The sequence below is a fragment of the Phoenix dactylifera genome, chromosome 14 (assembly GCF_009389715.1).
Source record: "Phoenix dactylifera cultivar Barhee BC4 chromosome 14, palm_55x_up_171113_PBpolish2nd_filt_p, whole genome shotgun sequence".
NCBI classification, from domain to species: domain Eukaryota; kingdom Viridiplantae; phylum Streptophyta; class Magnoliopsida; order Arecales; family Arecaceae; genus Phoenix; species Phoenix dactylifera.
In genome coordinates, this window is record NC_052405.1 from 12914526 (window position 1) to 12934857 (window position 20332).

At 34.5% G+C, this 20332-nt stretch overlaps 1 protein-coding gene across 1 annotated transcript; it reads left to right on the forward strand.

Annotated features, from left to right (window-relative positions):
* The first annotated feature begins 4753 nt into the window (after nt 1–4753).
* LOC103719878 (furostanol glycoside 26-O-beta-glucosidase-like) lies at nt 4754–16973 on the forward strand. The gene is made up of 13 exons (XM_008809345.4): nt 4754–5084; nt 5204–5273; nt 6440–6498; nt 6596–6671; nt 6916–6993; nt 7086–7173; nt 9946–10195; nt 10565–10680; nt 10821–11041; nt 13127–13158; nt 14672–14771; nt 15171–15279; nt 16595–16973. The coding sequence occupies exons 1-13, from the start codon at nt 4821–4823 to the stop codon at nt 16761–16763; spliced, it is 1632 nt and encodes a 543-aa protein (XP_008807567.3). The 5' UTR covers nt 4754–4820; the 3' UTR covers nt 16764–16973.
* Nucleotides 16974–20332: the final 3359 nt, after the last annotated feature.

The window sequence follows — 20332 nt, forward strand, 5'->3', positions numbered from 1 at the left end:
TAAATTTGAAAATAGATTCATATAGGAAGATGTACGAGGCCAACTAGATAACAACACGCAATTGTTCAAATCGGTCAATATAATGTAATCCAATTTATCTGATCAAAAAATAGATATCAAATCAAAAGACTTATCAGCGGTTATTAATTATGAGTCCAATGGTAGCTAACAACAGTTGGATGCAGGACGGATAGAGTCAACTAGGGTAGCGTCCAGCAATCTGGGTCGGTCCACTCTGGCCAATCAAACCAATCAAATCATGAAATAAGAATCAGACCATGGTGCAGGTAACACAATAGGGATTTATGATGATAGAGTCCAACGGTGCTCGATAATGATCGGAATAAGGCTAGCGCGACAGGTGATCGCAGCAACACTAGTCTAGGACTTTCTATTGGGGTCAACCTGGATCCACAATGAAAACATCAGGGACCCTCTTTCTGGGTCTATAGTATCATGCAAAGAGAGAAAAACAAAGAAAGAGAAATCAAGAGAGAGGAGAGAGAAAGAAGAGAGAGGCTCTCTTCTTCTTCCCCAAAATAGAGGAGAGCTTACTCTTCCTCTCTTCTCGAATTAGAGGTGACAATCACCCAAGGCGGCCCAACCTCAGCGACGGTGGCCACGGGAGGCCGCGGCACCACTGACGACGGTGGTTGGCTGGTGCGAAGAAGGGAAGAAGGAAGAAGATAAATCATGGGAGAACTCGGCCTAAATCATGATCGATATCTTTGACTGACTGCCGCCCAAATATAGAGGTCTTGGGAGGTGACAAATTCCAGCTAATTCCGGCAGTTGGCGGCAGAGAAACTCAGAAGAGAAAGACTGGAATAGGGTGCCCTATTTCGAATGAAATTTCAACAATTGTTGGCTCAAATCAGAGTGAATCGAAGGCTAAGACGGTAGAGAAGAAGGAGAAGAAGAAGAAGAAGGACTCTTACACAATCTGGTGAAGCTTTTGGCAACTCTTTCTGGCGAGAAATCAAAGAGAAGATTCGAAGAAGAAGGCTTGGAATCGGTGGCGATTCTTGGCGATTTCAATGGTGGAAATCAAAGGAGGAAATCGGGGGAGGAAGAAGACTCCTATCGGAGTCTTCTCCTTCGCTTGGCTCATGCCACAGTGCATGATTGGCCTTGGGCCTAGCCTTTTCGGGCCGACCCATAAGTCCAAGGACTGGGTTATTATATTCTCTCCTCTTAAAATAATTTCGTTCTCGAAATTAATTTACTTAAGGCTAAAACTTTAAAAGCACACAACCATTATGTCATCCTTGAGCTCTCGAATAGTCTCCTTCTCGAAGTGCCTACTCACAAGATTTGACAAAGTCATAGCTAGGAGTAAGAGATCTATGTCAAAACTTTCAAGGTCCAAGCTTAACCATGGAATTATCAATTTGTTAACGCTAAGTTTGAGATGACCAAAAAAATTCTTCTCAAGAGTTGTCAACAATAGAAGAATTCACTGGTGAAAATTGCATAGCTATCTTCAGTAGCTAAAGAATTACGATATTCTCCTTTTCTAACTCAAATCTTCTATCATAATATCTTTTGGATCAAAGAATCAATATTTCTAACCAATTTCAAAATAACTAAAATCACCATACTTCTGTGCACTATGATCTAATCCGTCAAATACTCTAAGGTCACTAAATGATTTTTGATGGAAATACCCCTTTGCATTAGGACTAAGAAAGTCCAAATTTTAAAATTTTAAGTAGAAATAGAGCAGAACCTCTAGATCTCCTCATCCTCAATTTATGTAGAGTTTACTTACTATAACTAAACCCTCAAGCCATAGTCAAGTTTTAAGGTCACTGCATGATCTCCACAACCTTTTTAGAATCTAAAATATTTAGGTTTAATTTAAAGTGGATTAACCACTAGATTTTCTTAGCAATCTGGTTGATTGGACAACCTACATGGATCTTGCTTCCAAAAGGATTTGCTCCAAACTCAATAGGTTAGAAGAGCCAATATCACTATGAATAGAATTAACTCTATCAACCTTCAAATTTTTTTCCACCAAAATTCTTAATATCTATTAGCAATGCTATATGTGATAACTTATGTAAATATCTCTACTCAATATGATATTTTACTAGTACTTTTATCAACAATGATAAAAAATTCCTGCTCCAATCATAAACCTAGACTTAAGTTTAAATTAACACTTCCAATAGTCTCCAATAATTAAGAGAAAGATCTAATATCCCGGTCCAAATATGAGAATTCAATTTACTAGAATACCCCACCAAGTTGCATACTCTATAGCCTTAAGAATTTAATCCACCAACAGAAATACACCTATTTATAATATCCAAATATGCCAATTCCAAATATAATCCACATATAGATTTAACCTTGAAGAATATTCCTTTCTAATATCATGAAAATCTTTCTTAGCTCATTCCAATACTATGATAGATCTATGCACAAACTCTACTCTAATAATTAGCAGCAAAACTAAAAGTGCGATCATATATAAACCCATATCAAGTTTAAACATCTAAGTCATTTAAACAACATATAAACCAATCGATACGGTACGGTATAACCAACTAATACGGTATGCCATGGTTAGCCTTTCTACACTTATCTTAGGTCTAACATCTCCTATCATGATCAGAGACTAATCATCCAGTCTTTCTGTACTCATTGTATACCAAATCCAATATATATATTTTATCACAGTGCATAGTGATCTTATACTTAAGCACTGAATTTATTTTTGCTACTTTTGTTATATCCCAAGTGATCATATCCTCAAAGACCTGATACATTTCTGTTACAATCCCTAGCAATCTTAAACCTATATCTTGATTTCCATTTTGTCACAATCCCCAATGATCTTAATCCTAAGCTCTAATACCATTTTGTCACAATCCCTAGCAATTTTAAATCTGTGCTCCGATACCATTTATAATAACTCATGATCTCATCTAAAAAGACTAACCGGAAGGTTTTATTTGGATTTCTTAATCCTGTATAAGTACCCAAGATCTATCCGGTGAATAATCGATGTAAGACTAAACACACACCCGCATAGTCCTCACACTATCTCTAAACTACTTACAAATAAAAAAATTTATGATTTAGAGTCCTGGTGTATTAACTGATCAAAAAATATATATAATTTAATTTTATTTAAGTTATTTAATTTTTTTAATATTTGGTGCATAGGTTAGAAATTTTTTTCTATATAAAAATTTAGAGATAGTTTAAATCATCTATGTAAAAACTTTGTTATCCAATGCAAATCTCACAGAACTCAAATCTAACTCACGTTTTAATTACAAAAAATATTTAAATAACTAAAAAACTCATGCGAGTCACGCAGTTGGTGTGGTGGCAGATTGCCATTGCTTGCTTTGACTTGCATCGCGGAGTGTGCCATTAAATGGAGCAAAACAACGAGCGCAAGCCACGTCGATGACTCTTTTTTTTTTAGCGCCGGTGAAAAGAAATAGAGGAGTCGATCTTTGTTTATCCCAAGGCATTCATGGACACGATGGCGCGGTTTCCGACGCCTCTGATCTCGGAAACTACTCTCGGTCAATGCAAAGATCTCACAAAGCTACCAAAACATAAGATCTAGACTCGCTCTTATTAATCCGATGGATTACAAGTCATTTATGAGCTAAGGTTAGAAAATTATTAATGGTCAATGGAAAGATGTCAGAAAGATACCAAAACATAAGATCTAGACTCGCGGTTATTAATCTGATGGATTACAAGTCATTTATGAGCTAAGGTTAGAAATTATTAATGGCCCCGACTGCCGACGTGCGATTTGGTTGCCATGCATCTCTACTTTTCCTCCTCGACAGGAAGTACCAACCAGCACGTGTAACGAATCATGGAGAGACATAGAAACGTGCTTCACGCTTGAGATGAAGTCAAAGTCATCTGTGGAGATACATGCATGGCAATAATAATTTATCAATTAATTACTAGTTTGAATTAGTTTTAGATCTTTTTTCTTTGCCATATGTTTATATGCATTGATCTGAATAGGTGGACTAGTTAATAATATTTAGTTATTTTAAATTATTTTTTGCTTTATTGATTTTTCAATGACTTATGAACTTTTATGACTGAGTTATGAATTATTAGCAACTATATAACATTGAATTTTCGATGATGTTAGCCTTTCCACTTTCATTAATTTTTTTACTTTAATAAATTTTTCTCCCTCATGCTGAAGTTTTGCTCATGGAAAGGACAGGGGTTGCAACTTTTGCATAAAAAAATGATTTTCCTTTCTTCCCACAAATTGATGAATGAGAACTCATAGTGCTTTTGTTTTTTTGGAACAAGAGTTCGTGGTTCTTTGAGATGTGTTCGGATTGGTATCTACCATGCAAAGGAATAATTGATTTTTTTTCAAAACTAATAAATTTGCATGAAGGAAGAGAATCATTCTTTGAGATCTGTGTATGGTGCAATCCATTATCAATATTATAAAAGAAGATCAATCTTCTTTTTTTTTTTTTTTTTTGCACAAAAGATACCAACGATTAACCCTCGTAGAACTATGCGCATGTGTTTAAAATTAAGAACGTTTTAAATGACCTAAAGTTGGCGCTCTCAAATTTGGCTTGAACAACTTGGCACCAGTTTTTCTATTAAATAAAAACTGGGCTCTCCAAAGTTGGCAGAACCATCGTGGAAATTTGTGCTTCGGCAACTGGGCTCCAGTTCTTCTATTAAAGAAAGTCTCTCGATTTCATGAATCTACTTCCATATAAATGCACGGTAGGAGATCGTAGGGCTTGCACCAAGGCAAAAAGCACAGCAAGTAGTGTTTCTGCTCTCTTGCAGTTATGGCTCTCCTTCACGTCCAACTCCCCAACTGCACCTTCAACTCTTCTCCTAAAGTTCCTACTCTAAGCAAGGGATGGGCTAGTCTGAGGGGAAAGGCCAAGGTTCCTGGGAATACCAGGAGACGCGTTCTTCCCGTTGTGCGCTCTGCTAATGGGAATGTTGCTGTGGTGGAAGCTCCGGAAGAGGTTCCAGCTCAGGTGACTTTGGGGAGGAGTAGCTTCCCTCCTGGTTTTGCCTTTGGTGTTGCCTCTTCTGCTTACCAGGTCTCTCTCTCTCTCTCTCTCTCTCTCACACACACACACACACACACACACACACACACACGCACAACACACAACAAGCACACTAAGTCACAAAAAAGAAGCATTATTTTCGTTAACAGGTGGAAGGAGCATGGAACGAAGGAGGGAGAGAGCCAAGCATTTGGGACACTTTCACCCATAACCAACCAGGTATCCACATATCCCACCTTCACTTAGCTTATGGACCTTTTAAGCACAATTTTAGAAGGAAGATTTAGAATATTAAGGAGAAAAACTTCGTAAGAAAAAGGCCTACAAAGAGTTTTTTTTTTTTTTTGATGTAAGTCTGGAAAGAGAGAGTTGTTCTTTCTTTTTTAAAAAAAGAATAAGCTAGACTACAAGGGCTAAATGCATGGGCACAAGAAAGTGCGGATCCTCTGTGTTTACTGACGTACACTCCATCTGAACTTTTTGGTTTATTGACATTTTTTTTGCACGGATAATGTGGTGCTTCACTTGCTGGGTTTCAGCATGGAATCACCGAGAACATGCACTACTGAAGAGAAGGGTGCCAATAAATGTATTCATTTGATTTGCAGAAAAAATTTTTTCTTACTAGAATAAATATATGATGTCTGAAAAAAATGGTGTTTGCATGTTTAGCTGTTCAAGAAAAAATAATACATTTTAGAGTAGCTTATGTTTGGTTGAGCATCTACTTTTTTGAGAAAATTATGTAAAATATAAGTTATACTCTTAAAAAAGAAAAGGCCTTTATCATATCCTATCTAAAAGCTTAAGGACATATTTGAAAAAAATAAATCTCGCAATTCCTAATCAGTGGAAATTGGACTTTCCTATACCCGACGTGACTTTTCTTTCTCATAAAATGCGGACATCTTACTCCCATGAGAAAGCTATTTTCTTATTTCTTTTCTTTGAAAACTCCAACTAAATATGATGCATTTCTTCATTGTTTCGTTGACCACACTTTTCTTCCTTTTTTTTTTCCTGCGAAGCAAACAAATCCATGTAATTTCATGGATAAAAAAGATCAGTACAAGCTAGTCACTGAGTGCAATTCATGGAGATGGATCCCTGACTAGCTTTTGGACTTACACATTTTCATTTGATTACTTCAGTCTCTTCTTAAAAAAAAACTATCACAGAGTGGATCCATTTGGAAATTGTTCAGATCTTAGGCTTAAAGTATCAAGACGAAGAAGCAGTTAATTTTTCCTCATTCTAATTTTCAGCACATGTGTAGATTTTACTAAAGTTTTGATGCCTTTTTTAATCCGAAAATTGCCTTCACATGTTATAGCAGAGATTAGATCACATGTTAGTGACACTTTTTTTATTTTTATTTTTTCAAGATAAAATCACAGACCACAGCACAGGAGACATAGCAACTGACTCATATCACAGATACAAAGTAAGTGGAGCAAAGAATTCTATGTTATACATTCCTGTCATTCTTCTATTGTATTTATTAAATGTTGACACAAATCTTTACTTAATCGTAATCGCAGGAAGATGTTAAAATAATGAAGGACATGGGCGTGGATTCTTATCGCTTCTCTATCTCTTGGTCGAGGATTTTACGAAGTAAAGTTTCGATCTTTTGAGTAATCTCATGTGCTTGAAATTATGTGAAAATGGAACCTAATCAAAAATCCAAGCCACCAATTGCAACTTAAAGTATTAGAACACAACCAGCTTATTCATAGGACTTTGCTTAAGAGTTAGAAAAAAAAAAGGTTTATTTGAATGTGGACAAAGCATAAAAAGACTCTGTTGCTTATTGTAAAGTTCATTTCGTTTTCTTATCACAAGCATCTGAACCTTGCAGATGGTACACTAGAAGGTGGGATAAACCCAGAGGGAATCAAGTACTACAATGATCTCATCAATGAATTAATAGATAATGGTAACAAAAACTAAGGTCCACCTTATATTTTTTTCTCATCTTAATGAGACACTCAGTAATTGTACATGTAATTACTGTGTCATTGTCTGCAGGCATAGAGCCCTTTGTCACCCTATTCCACTGGGATGTACCACAAGCATTAGAGGATGCATATGGAGGCTTTTTGTGCCGTAATATCGTGTAAGTACCTGAGTTGATCTTACTTCTTTGCAGCACTATCAAAAACTAAATTTATCAAAGAACTAATGACAAAACTAAAATTATACCCTTAAGTAATAAAAAAAAAAACCAAAAACAAAAATCACCAGAGCACAACCCCAAATAAATGAGATAAGATTTAAATACTCATAGTTAGCATTATAAATTTTTACTTTATGCAATATCCAGACTTACAGACTTACATAAATTTATTCATTTATGTTAGTATTTTCAACTGCTTCAACTTCAAGTTATCAAAATCGGTGTCTCCCACACTACCCCATCCATCTTGGATGGCTAACATCTGGGGAAAACAGAAGTACTGGCTTATCAAAACTAAAATGGTTCATGCACCAATATTTGTGTTTATTTCATCTAAATAAACTACACGTTTTCACTCTTCGCAATATGTACACAAGCAAGCAAATAAGAAGAATATTATTGGGATGTATCATGGCACATTTACTGGGGTATAAATGAGACAAAAACAAGCAGTTTAAGATCAGCTAAAACTCAGCTCAAACAATAATATAGCCAGCTCGAGCCAAGTTGGAAGACTAGTTTCAAGCCATTTTGAGGTTGGCCTGCTTAGAGCCAGGAACATCCTTTATGCACCACCCATCATAAAGCCTCCTTAGAGATTGGTGGAGAGGAGAACGAGTTCGGTGGGTAGGGATTCCTTTAGGCACTGCTGCACTGCCTTTGACCTATTTGTAGAGATTAAAAGTGCAGAGAATTGGAATTAAGAAGTAAGCGAGAGGTCAGAGATATAAAAAAGCTACACACTATCTTACAATATATAGAACAACACGATCACTTGCAGAATAAGATCGGTCAGTCCAGGATCAGAAGAACAAAGACCTAACATAGAAATGAACTTGGGATAAAAATTAAATTTATATAATGGCAACAAAGAAATCTTTATTAATAAAATAAAAATATTACAAAATCTTACTCAAGAGTCTCTCTCCAAAATACTCTAAGACGAGCATCTCAGAGACAAATTACTTGAGGGTCTCCACACCATTATTATAGTGAGAAGATGGGGATGGAACATAGCACACATCAACTCCTCAAAGGGATTTGGTAAGAGAGGATCATGCATGCCTATTGGATGACTAGAAGATTTGTAAGTATAGCAACAAAAGCACTCCCCAACATATACTCAGAGTCAGGAGCAATTATTGGTTGGACCAGGTCCATTGCTTAGCGGGTGGACCAGTTCAACTGTGAAGCAACACGCATACCGATGGACAAACCGGAAAAGAGCGTAATACACATGCTTCCATATGTGTTGCTTCATGGTTGGACTAGTCCACTAATTCAGCGGCAGATGTGGTTCAACTAAAAATTATACCAAAGTCAGACATCCCACTTTCACATCCAATCACATTTTTTTTTTCAAACAAAACAACGACTAGTGATGTTGGACCTAAGATCCTTCCAACTACTAACCTGCATCGACACTAAATCCAAAACTAAAACTATAATGCACTACTAAACAAAATTCTAATATAATTAGAACTTGACAATAAATCTCAATAAGAGAGACCGAGGCTTATTGATTCTCTTTCCCATTACATCCCATCTTAATAGCAAAATGTAGGCTTTTATAGATCTAATATCCAACGGTGCCTACGGAGTGTGTTAGCAAATGAATCTCGTAGGTGTTCGATTTAAGATCTAGTTCCTAAGATATATTTTATTTCTAAAAGAACATTTAAATATTTTAACAATAAATATAAATGTTACCAATAATTATTAAGTAATAATACTTATAGCCTAGGTCATGTTCATCTTATTTATTTCTTGAGCTCATAAACTTGGTGTATGTTTGGCTTGTTTACAAATTTATCAAACTAATATATGCAGCTGGATATGAGCTCATTCATTTGACAATCCTAGGCACATATAGATTGTTCTTACTTATCCAACTAGAGGTACAAAGTAATTGAGATTGCTCGAGACTATCAAAAAAATTTAGCATGGATAGCCTGAAAATCCTACTCGAATAATGAGTTCCAAACCAGTGGCTAATCCATTTGCATCTCTATCATCAGCTTATAAAATTCTGACCATCCATCAGTTTAGGACAATATTGTGAATAAGATTTTTAAATATGTTCATTTGTTGATTCATCGAACATACAAGGGATGTAGTGGCTATAGGAGTAATGGTTGTTCTAGAAGCACTTATATGGGGCAAGAGAAAAGAAAAGGACTGGAAAACGAATATCATCCATTGCACAAACTATTTGGTTTCAACACTCTTATTTTCTGTGCTTTGTTCTAAAGGGGAAAGAGAGGGGAAGAGAGAAATAACAAATGCCTACTTATTTTTCCCCTATTTAATAAAAGAATCCTGATCTACTAATTGGTCAGGAGGATTGATGATGCGGCATATATAGTGGGTCACATCACTGTTACCTATATATCTAAAAAAATTCAAACCAATTCATTTGAAGATGGATGGTTTATAGAACAAACTTCAAAAATTTAGGTGTGCAGAAGGATATGTTGTTTCATGGAATTGCCATTTTAATTTTTATGCAATTATGTCTATTGTTTTGTATGTCATTTGTGGATAAAAGGCTTGCAAACACTTGTAGTTGTTTTATAAATTCCTCAGGTTAATCTAAGCATTCTAATTACGTACTTAACTTTTCAACCTTCTATTCACATCCTTGACCCTCTATAAAAATGAATGATGTGGTTTTTATACATTTTTCATCTTCATACTCTTTTTGTTTCCCAGGCATGACTTCAAGGATTTTGCAAACATATGTTTTGAAGAATTTGGAGATAGAGTTAAACATTGGATCACGTTAAATGAGCCATGGAGTTTTTCTAGTATGGGATACTCCCTTGGTTCTCATGCGCCTGGGAGATGCTCTGAGTTTCTAGGATGTCCAGTAGGTGACTCCATGACAGAGCCATATATTGTTGCACATAATCTTCTCCTAGCCCATGCAGCAGCTGCTAGGCTCTACAAAGAAAAGTTTCAAGTAAGATGAACTTAATCTTATGATTCACTGATGCTTTTTTTTTTTTAACTATGTCCATCTATTTAACTCAAGAATATTGATTTGCAGCATTTCAAATTGCTAAGCATAAAAGTATTCATCCAATAGATATGCTGTCCCAAAGTGATGTAAACAGTTTAGGAAGTCAAATTGGCTAGTCAATCATTAGTGTGGATGATTCTTTTTAGCATGGATAATCTTTAGATGTGATATACAAAAACGTTAAACTTTTTTATAAAGTGTTTCACTATCTAATAAATAGCTAACCTACATCACTTATTTACTTTTTATCTATTGTTTTCATGCAAGATTAACTTTTTATCTTCTTTTAAATTAATTATGATATTTCAGGCGACACAAAAGGGTGAAATAGGAATTTCTCTTGTGAGTATGTGGTACAAGCCATATTCAAATTTCTATCAGGACAGAGAAGCAGCAAATAGATCCATTGAGTTCATGCTTGGATGGTTAGTTAAAGAAAGAAATATATATTTATCAATAGTTTTTTTTGACAGAATTATCAATAGTTGTACATGTAGATACACAGTTGCATGCATAAGATATATATGTTTTACAAGATGCTTCATAATTTCTAAATTCTACTTAGGTTCATGGATCCATTGGTGTTTGGAGACTATCCATTCAATATGAGGGCATTGGTTCAAGAGAGGCTCCCATATTTTACAGCTGAGGAGTCCGAGATGATCAAAGGATCATACGATTTCATTGGGATTAATTATTATACGTCTAGGTATGCTCAAGGTGTTCCAATCTCACAAGAGAGCTCACCTTCCTTAAGCATACAAGACTCATATGCTAACCAATTAGGTATGTGAATACATCATTTGGCTTATTTTGTATATTCATGTCATTTTTGGTATCTAGATCTTTATAATATATGCAAGATGATCCCAAGCTATGCTATGATCTTAGAACCATTTTCCTACAGCTGACTTTATGAAAGAAGAAATTAAGAGTTATAACTCAACCAACTAAATAACCTTAGTATTTGATTTTTTTTTTTTGGCTTTAAAATGTTGTTGCCAACTTTAAAGCTTGTGACATATAATATATTCTCTTCGATTTTCATGCTTAATAAGAATTCTACAAATCCTAATACGAAAACATTAACTGTATCACCAAAAAAATTGACTAGAGACACTTTGTTTATATTTAATTTATTTTAAGCAGCCTTTTTATTTTAATAGAAAAAACTAACCAAGCAAATTAATGGTTATCACAAACAATGAACTTTCGATCTATTTGGTATAAACTGAAATTTGTAGGTAGTTAGTAGTTTCAATGCAACAAATAACCTCAAGAATGCATATATTAAGAAGTATAATCATTTATCTTATGAAGTGTATGCGCATATGTATGTTTGCACGTATGTTTGCACGTATGTTTGCATGTATGTATGTATGTATGTATGTACAGAGAAAGTAGGTGCCAAACACAGATCCATGTCCATTGGTCGATGCTTTTAAATTCATTGTTACTTCTAATCAAACATATCTAATAATGCTAGAAAATATCATATCATTGTTTTGGAGATCAAAAGATACTATTATATTATTACAGGACCATCTAGATCTATCACAAGGCTTTTACTCACATAGAAATGTGAAAATAGAACAAAAATTTCACTATATACTTGGCAATGTTATTATGATAAAACATAACTTGAAAACTTTGTGCACTAATTACTAAATTTATTGGGGACCTATCTCCAAGACTAAGAACTCTTTAGTACTAGTGTATTTTTTTTGAGGTGTTAATGTGTTTAACCATGTGATTCTTTAATAAATATTTTGTGATATTATTATACTTGTTTAATATTGATTAAATGATCGACAATATTAGTGTTCTGTACTTAAAATATCCAGGTATCAGTTTTATAGTTCATATTCCCTTTTATTGGTACTGTCATGTATTTCTTTTTTTTTCTCGTCTTAGTACGTTCTTGCTTTACTTTCCCTCCAATCTAGTTTCTCTTTTGCAACTATAACAAATTCATACAATAAGATAGCACCAAAAGTGTCCAAGTTGCTGGGAGAGTGGTTGGTGTGTTAAATTTCACAAATTTGAATCACAATGTATACAAATTTTAATTTTTTTAGGCTTTTATCTAGACCTAGCTGGGTCCAACAGCTCAACCACTGGGAATGCTTTTCTCCCAAATTTTGAGTTATCACTAATCCGACTTGCCAGCCTCTTGGGTTGCAGGTCAAGTAGGTTGACCCGGTCGACTCAGCTAGGTCACAAAGAACAACCTATAAGGATCAGGAACCCTTTCTTCTTCATATAAAGTTATAAGATTTAATTTCCAATAAAAGAAGAAAAAAGTAAAAAGTTTAATTATTCTTTATTAATTGCATTTTATTTCTTATCACTAAAAGTAAGATGGTTATACTAATTTACTGAAATCTAGTCATCAATCCAGGCTGATCTAGTTGGGTCAAATGATTCAACCGTTAAGTTGAATGGTTTTCTACCAAATTGCAGGTTATTGCTGTTCTGACCTACTAAGGTTCTTGGATCATAGGTTGGGCAACTCGACTCGGTCAATCCAGCAGGATCATAGAACACTACTTATAATGATTAGGAACTCTTTTTGCTTGTATAAAGTTATAAGATTTAAGTTCCAGCATGAGTAGGAAAAAGTAAAAAAATAATTTCCTATATTGATTGCATTTTTTAGATGTTGGACATTGAAATAAAGATTCTTATAACTAACAAGATGATTATACTGATTTACTGAAACCCGGATGGGTCAAACTAAATTGACAATAATCTTTGGGCTCAAACTTCAAATTCTGAAGGCAACATTTGCATCATAAATTCTTATATACAATATGCAAATTGTGTTATAAAAATTTTTTTTCTAATGATTATGAATGTTTCTTCTTACAGATGAAAAAGATGGTGTTCCTATTGGACAGTTGGTAAAAACTTTATCTCATTCTATTACGATCTTTACTCTATATAAGAGTTGCACTTTAAATAAATACACACAAGATCATATTTTATTTTGATAAGAATTAATTATATCATCTGTTTTGTGTAGGTTATATATTGTCAATAGCTTGCATTCTATTTAAGAATTTTTGTCCTTCCTATAACTCATATCTTGACAAGTGATCGAGAGGTTATAAAAGGGCAATTTATACCCTTTTTTTCTACAAAGCAATGTTTTAATATTAGCTATATTACCAATTCTAATAAAAATTTGAATGTACTATGTTATTTTGTTACTTTCTTATAGTAATTGTATAGCCATTTATAACAAAAGAAAATGGCATTACTAAATAAAAGGTAATATTACCGGCCAAAATCTTCATCGATTAACTAAACATGCTTTGTGTGTATATAGATATGTTTATGTATGTATGCATATATGCATATATATATATATATATATATGTGTGTGTGTGTGTGTGTGTGTGTGTATTATATATATATGTGCATGTATGTATGTATGTATGTATATGTTATTTTATTTGTCAGTAGTCATAAATAAGATAGAATTATAACTTCTTATGTATCATGACTGTTGTCATTTTTTGAGTGCAAAGGTGGTAACCCACCTCAAATTTTATTAAAATAATAAAATAAAAAGAAGAAAAACAGGAAAAAAGGAATAGAATTTAATAGGCTCAACAGAAAAAAGAAAAAAAAGAAAAATAAGAATACTCAAAAGAGCAGGATGCCCAACCCCACCCAACATGTATAGAAAGAAAAACAACCAAAAATAGGGTCCAGACAAAGAAAGGACCCTTGAACACACCCATGTAGCGTTTATCAAATACAACCAAAGTGCTATTAAATGGAAGAGAAAATGTGGCACCTGACATGCATGTAAAATGACATTTAGACAATCATTCAGATCAATAATCATGATGTTTAATTCTTCAGAAAACTTTGGCTTCCTCCATGACTTTTTCCTTAACATCATTAAAAGGTTCGACTTTAAAACTCCCTCATTTAGGACTCACTCATATGCATACATACATCAAGTACATAAAGTATGCACATATATGGATATATACATATGTATATCATGTATAATAATATTTTAAATGTAGACTATTTTTTTATCTCAACAAACAATAGAGAACCTAATATATGGGAGCTTTGAACCTACCAATCTTAATGTTCATTTTTTCAGTCTCTAAGACATACACTTATAATGAGGTCCTTCCATGAACTCCAAGCAAGTATTTAAGAAACTCTTTTAAGCAACTACCTAGCACTAGGATTTAGTATTATCTTGTATTCGAGTTGAGATCTACTACCATTGAGCAAATTAGGTTGACACTCCTTCAATTCTTGTATAGCCTCATTTCTATAAGTATGAATCTACATAAATTACTTATACCTATTTCTTATTGTTATTGCAATCTTTTGTTTTTATTTGTTAGTATAGATGATTGTATGATGCACTTTCTTGTATTGCAGGATGGAACTTGGGTATATGTTTATCCATATGGAGTTAAAGATCTCCTATTATATACAAAGAATCGCTATAACAACCCTACCATCTACATCACCGAAAATGGTTAGTTTTTTTACTTTAATACTTTAAGCATAATTTTACTAATAAGACCATTTAAATGGATATAAATTGTCTTAGACAAATAATATATGAAGTGTACTTTGTGCATATATATATGAGGAGCTTTCACCTTGCTTGTGAAAATTAGATTTTTAATAAAAAAAATAAAATTCAAAAGAAACTTCTTCTCCATTGTAGCTCTACTGTTTCAGCATACTTAGCATGTAAACACATGCATGAGTATAAGGCAGTATTATATTTTTACTTTTCTTCTTTCACTATAGATTTCTAAATTGTCAAACTAAATGAGGTAGAAAATGATGCACAATTAACAATATTTTTCTTAATTTTCCCTGGAGTATAGTAAGTAATTTTTGACTGATCAAATTACCTACTTTATAGGAACTTGTGAGCTGAATGATCCAGAAAAAACATGGAAGCAAGCTTCCTATGACCCATGGAGAATAAATTACCTATCTCTTCATCTTGCTCAAGTTCGTGAAGCCATACAGTAAGTTAACATTATGGAAAGTGGGTTTGTTGTTTTTCTTTATGTTAAATACTGTTTGACATATAAGAAAAATGGTGCACATGCATGGTAGGTGTATAAAAGAATACCAAAAACATATGATCAATGGGTAACACTTAACATGCATAGCCCCCTCCCCTCTCTCTCTCTCTCTCTCTCTCTCTCTCTCTCTCTCTCTCTCTCTCTCTCGCACGTGCTCGTGCTTGTGCGCTCGCTCTCATCCATGCGATGTCTCTTTACAGAGACAAACACATGCACAATGTATATGCACAAGAGGTTCAAGGATGATCGTGTCAGATAGTTTCCAGAGATTTTTATGGTTTTTAAGAATTATAGTAAGGGCAAAACAAATAAGAAAGCCAAACTCTTCTAAGAAACTCTCTAGTTTGAACCTAGAAGCTTGTCCCAAGTAGAGAGATGCAATCACTAATCAATGATTAAGTTTCATATACTTGAAACATTATTCATGTAAGTCGACCTCGGTAACAAGATCGAATCCAAAATCAACAATAAAACAAGTCAAATTTTATTTTTTTATGCTCCTATATGCATCCATTTGTTGCCAATTTTGGAATAGACTTCATGTGAAGTAATGCCTTTAATTATTTCTAAAACTGGAACCATGAATAAGTCACCATAATTATTCTCAAAGCTGCAATTAGAAGATGTAAATATTCAACACGGTTATGGATGACCAAAATCTATTTCCTGCCATATTACATGAAAAGATATCTTTTGTTTTACAAAAATGTAATTATGATAATTTCTTAGTATAACTATTGTAAAGTTAGCATAAGGACTATCTCCTTTTTAAGATTATTTTCTTGCTGTGCATATCTATGCTAAGCATGTAAATCACAAAATATGGAGCAAGCATAAAAAGTGGTCGCACTCTTAGGTTAGTCAGATCGGCATTTTAAATCCCATATATAAAGTGATGCTGTTCTTAAAATTTGGATTTATATTAGAAGACAGCCTAGGTAGACTCATCATGATGTCCATTTAATATTAAATGCATACAGTTGATGTATATATTTACCGTGTGAAACTCATTGAGTCTTATAACAATAGCTCAAGAAGAATCTCATCTTGTCCATCAAAGTTATTATCCATAATGTTCTTTGATACTATTTATCAATAATGTAGAAACCCAACTTAAGACTAAATGTATTCATTAGTCATAGTTAAAGTTTACATGTTAGATATATAGGAAATTTTATTAAAGTTATAATTATGATGCCAGAAAATTAGGCTAAAATTTATTTTTTAATGAATTATCTTCTTTTATTGCATGCAGAGAGGGAGTTGATGTGAAAGGATACTTTGCATGGGCTCTTACGGACAATTTTGAATGGAACGAAGGCTACACCCAACGATTTGGGCTAGTCTACATAGATTATGCTCATCACCTAAAGCGGCACCCAAAAATATCTTCCAAGTGGTTTGCTAGGTTTCTTGAATCCTAAGCATGCGTGGTTAGAGCATTGTCCCTCTTAAGAACTATCTCAATTATGACCATGCTATTTCAGGTTTCTTCCTCATCTCAAAATAGTAGGGATATGTTGAAATAAGAAGAGATGAGTAATAAATGTTTGTCGAAGATTGTTGATCAGTTGTTCGCAACGAATCTTATCTCTTAAGCAATCTCTTGCTAATTGTTATTTTATTTTAAAAAATACCTATTAAGCATTACAAGGGCAAGAATTCCAATCTTATTTTCTCAATAAATACACACCAATGTTCTAAGTTAACTTGGTATTTTATATTAGCCACAGAAAACTTCAAGCTTATGAGAGGGTCTAAACCAACACTCAAACAGTTGAACCAAACAAGGAGCAATGTCGCATTGCAACTTCTGGGAATTTGTAGAATGACTGCATAAAAATGAATGCTTGGATCATTACTATATCATATACCAACAATAAAGCTTGGATTCTTTGGTAGGATAAGGGATGGAGGGCATTGACATTTGGGCAATTAGTTAACACACATAATTATCCAGGCGTTCGGGCCTTTCGAACCACCCTCTAAAAATTTCAAAGTTTGTTTTTTTGGCACTTAGAGTTTAACTCAAGTTATGTTGAACCAGTGTCGTGCCCCATACCGGTTAGCTGTCGGTTCAGTATAGTATTGATTTGGTACCATACTGATATACAGTATAGACTGGCATGCCGATTCAAAACCGGCACACTATTTTTTAATTTTTAATTTTTCTATTTTTTAACATTTAATAAAATGTAATCAATTCTTTTGATTTTTTGAATAATCTTAACTTTAACTTGATGTTTTTTGATGTTTTCATTAGGGTTAAAACCCTAATTTGTGTTTTTATCACCCAATACATCTTAAATGATGCTTCTTAATCCTAAAGAAACCATAATTATATAATGAAATGCAAGATTATTGTTTCTAACTTTTGCATGAGTGGAGTCAAGATTATAATCCAATAGTGACCATAGGTCTTCGCATAGATAGTTAACTTGCGCTAAAAAAATTCACAATAAAGTTAAAATCAAAACAATGATGGTCTTTAGGGCATTCGGTCGAACCAAAATGAAAAGAAAAAAGGCAGTGATCCTAGCTTCTCATGCCAAGCGAAGCAACGTACAAGATCTAAAATTAATTAGTGAAATATAAAATATATGATACAATCAACAAGATGTATTTAAAGTATAACATACATCTGACATCTAAAATCACGTAGAATGGTGGAGTCTCTCATAAATATCAAAATCATATTCGTATGAAGGGAGCTTAAACTAATGCTCTATCCATATGGGCCCCCGCTCCTCTAAGCTCGTCGGACAGCCATAAAGTATGTAGCCCATATAGTCAATGTACGTGCTATGGGTGACGTGTCTTTCTCGGAGGAGTCATCTATCCAATATTGTGGCTGTGAAGCGACCCATCCCAATATGCCGACAGTAAATTCTGACCTATAAGATGCTTTAGGCTACATAAGATAGTAGCCATTAGAGGATGATGTGCTTGAAGCATCTACTTATAACGAAAGTAGCCGGCAACATATCCATAGGATCTCGTATAGAATTTCAAACTTGATGCATCTAGAGGTCCTACCCCATATTTTATATCATCTGCAGCAATCTCGCGGTCTCTTGGTCATGCACCGTGGTCTCTATCCTACGTGGCGTGAGTGATAAATTGAATCCCATCCTAAGGTTGTTAGCCATATGCAATGGTTTGACCTCCTTCTTGGCCACCAAATGATTGTGAGGGCCCCCTGATATCTGAATTTGACTCCTCCTCTATTCTCTTCAACGGGGCCTTGCCTTTGTCTTTAGTTTTCTTCTCAGTTGCTTTCTTTCCTATCCTAACCCTCTCTGACTAGCTTTGCTGCGATGATTGACCATGCCCTCTTGACTGATAGGACCGAATAGCAGGGCAGCCTCGTTCAAGTATCTTTTGATCAAATCACTAAAAGGATGTCTTGGATATAGAATCATCTAATGATCTTGTTTCCACTGACCCCTCTGCATGATCTGGTGAATATGAGTGTGGGATGTTATATTCTACCTATTGCTCCACATCTACCCTAGCCTCACTAAATACAATGCTAAATGGTTATGGAGGCAATCCTATCTCATCAAGCTCTAGCTCCCACTACTACCCCCAAGCCAACCAATCATCAGATCCTCATCATCCTGGACAAAATCATTGTGGAGCGGATCGTTATACGTCAACTCTACTTCCTCCTCAATATATTTAAGCCTCAACAGTAGATTGTAGCACATGTAAACTAGATTATTGAGGTGTTTCTGTGTGAGACGGTTCCCCTTTTTGTTGCGGATTGGAGCGAATGTGGACCAGTTACACTCACAGCAATTGGAAGACACCATCTATGAGAGGATCCGAATAACAAGCCGCCTAAGGTATTGGACTGACCCTCCAAAATGAAGCCACCACGCATATGCAAAAATATTGAACAAAATTATATATAAGTTGGTGGTAAGTGGCAACTGTAAATATCAATGAACCACCTAATAGCTATTGTTCCTATGTAATATAGCTAAATTCAACATGATAATACCTTTGTTGAGCATAGCTTCTCGTTCACTGAAACTATGGAAGCCCTTTCTAAATAGTTTTTTCCAGTGCAAAAAAGATATGGCCTGTGATGTTATAATATATTGAATAGATTTAAAATTATGGAAGACATACCTTACCTAAATTAACTAACTTTCTCAAAGTACAATGCTGCAATATCTAGATCAAGCTCCATCTTGTATATCTCACTATGCAGGGTGAACAGAAATTCTTTGTCCATTGCAATACTAGGGATGTTGTATCAAAACTTCAGGTTCAAGTAGTAAGCTGTCAATATTATTTGTAATTATTTTAGAACAATATGATCAACTAGAAGACTAGACAATGGAGAACAATGTTAATGCATATTTTTACCTGCTAGATGCAGCTCTCTACCCATTTGGTAGTCCTACCTTTACTCAAAGATATCTATGTACTCAAAGGCATTGACTGGATTTGTCTGCCTGATATGTTCCTTAGCAACCATCATCATGTGATAAAGAAAGCCCATCTGTAGATACTTCTCACGATTCATAGCCCAAAGCGTGGCATATAAAGGCATGATAGCCTTTACAACCCTCTTGGCCTACGTTCAAAACTACTGACTAATCACCACACCCTCCACATGGGTCCCCTTAGTGCCAGCCCTCACATATCTGCTCTTCTGCCACTCAGCACTAACAAACATCTGGCACAGACCTACCTTTCTCTCAAGAAGGCCATCAAGTGCAATATAATTTGTGGTAAATTGTGTAACACATGGCCTCAATATTTCTTTTATAGTGATTCCTTATTAGAGCTAGGACCTATGTGTGATTGTAGATGAATCTGGTGATAGATTGGGCTATCTTTCTGACCTACCTGACTCTATGAATCTTTGTAATATCCATCAGCATGAGTTGATGTAGTGTGTAGCACATGGTGTCCAAAAAATATGAAATCACCTCTCCATCAACAACTCATCAGTAGCCTTATATTGTGATCCATTATC

Bases quoted from the DNA above. Each gene is read 5' to 3' on its own strand.
- LOC103719878 (XM_008809345.4), top strand. From the start codon at position 4,821: ATGGCTCTCCTTCACGTCCAACTCCCCAACTGCACCTTCAACTCTTCT. The intron at 5,274-6,439 runs GTATCCACATAT...TATTTTTTCAAG, and splicing joins TTTCACCCATAACCAACCAG to ATAAAATCACAGACCACAGC. The intron at 11,042-13,126 runs GTATGTGAATAC...TTCTTCTTACAG, and splicing joins CTCATATGCTAACCAATTAG to ATGAAAAAGATGGTGTTCCT.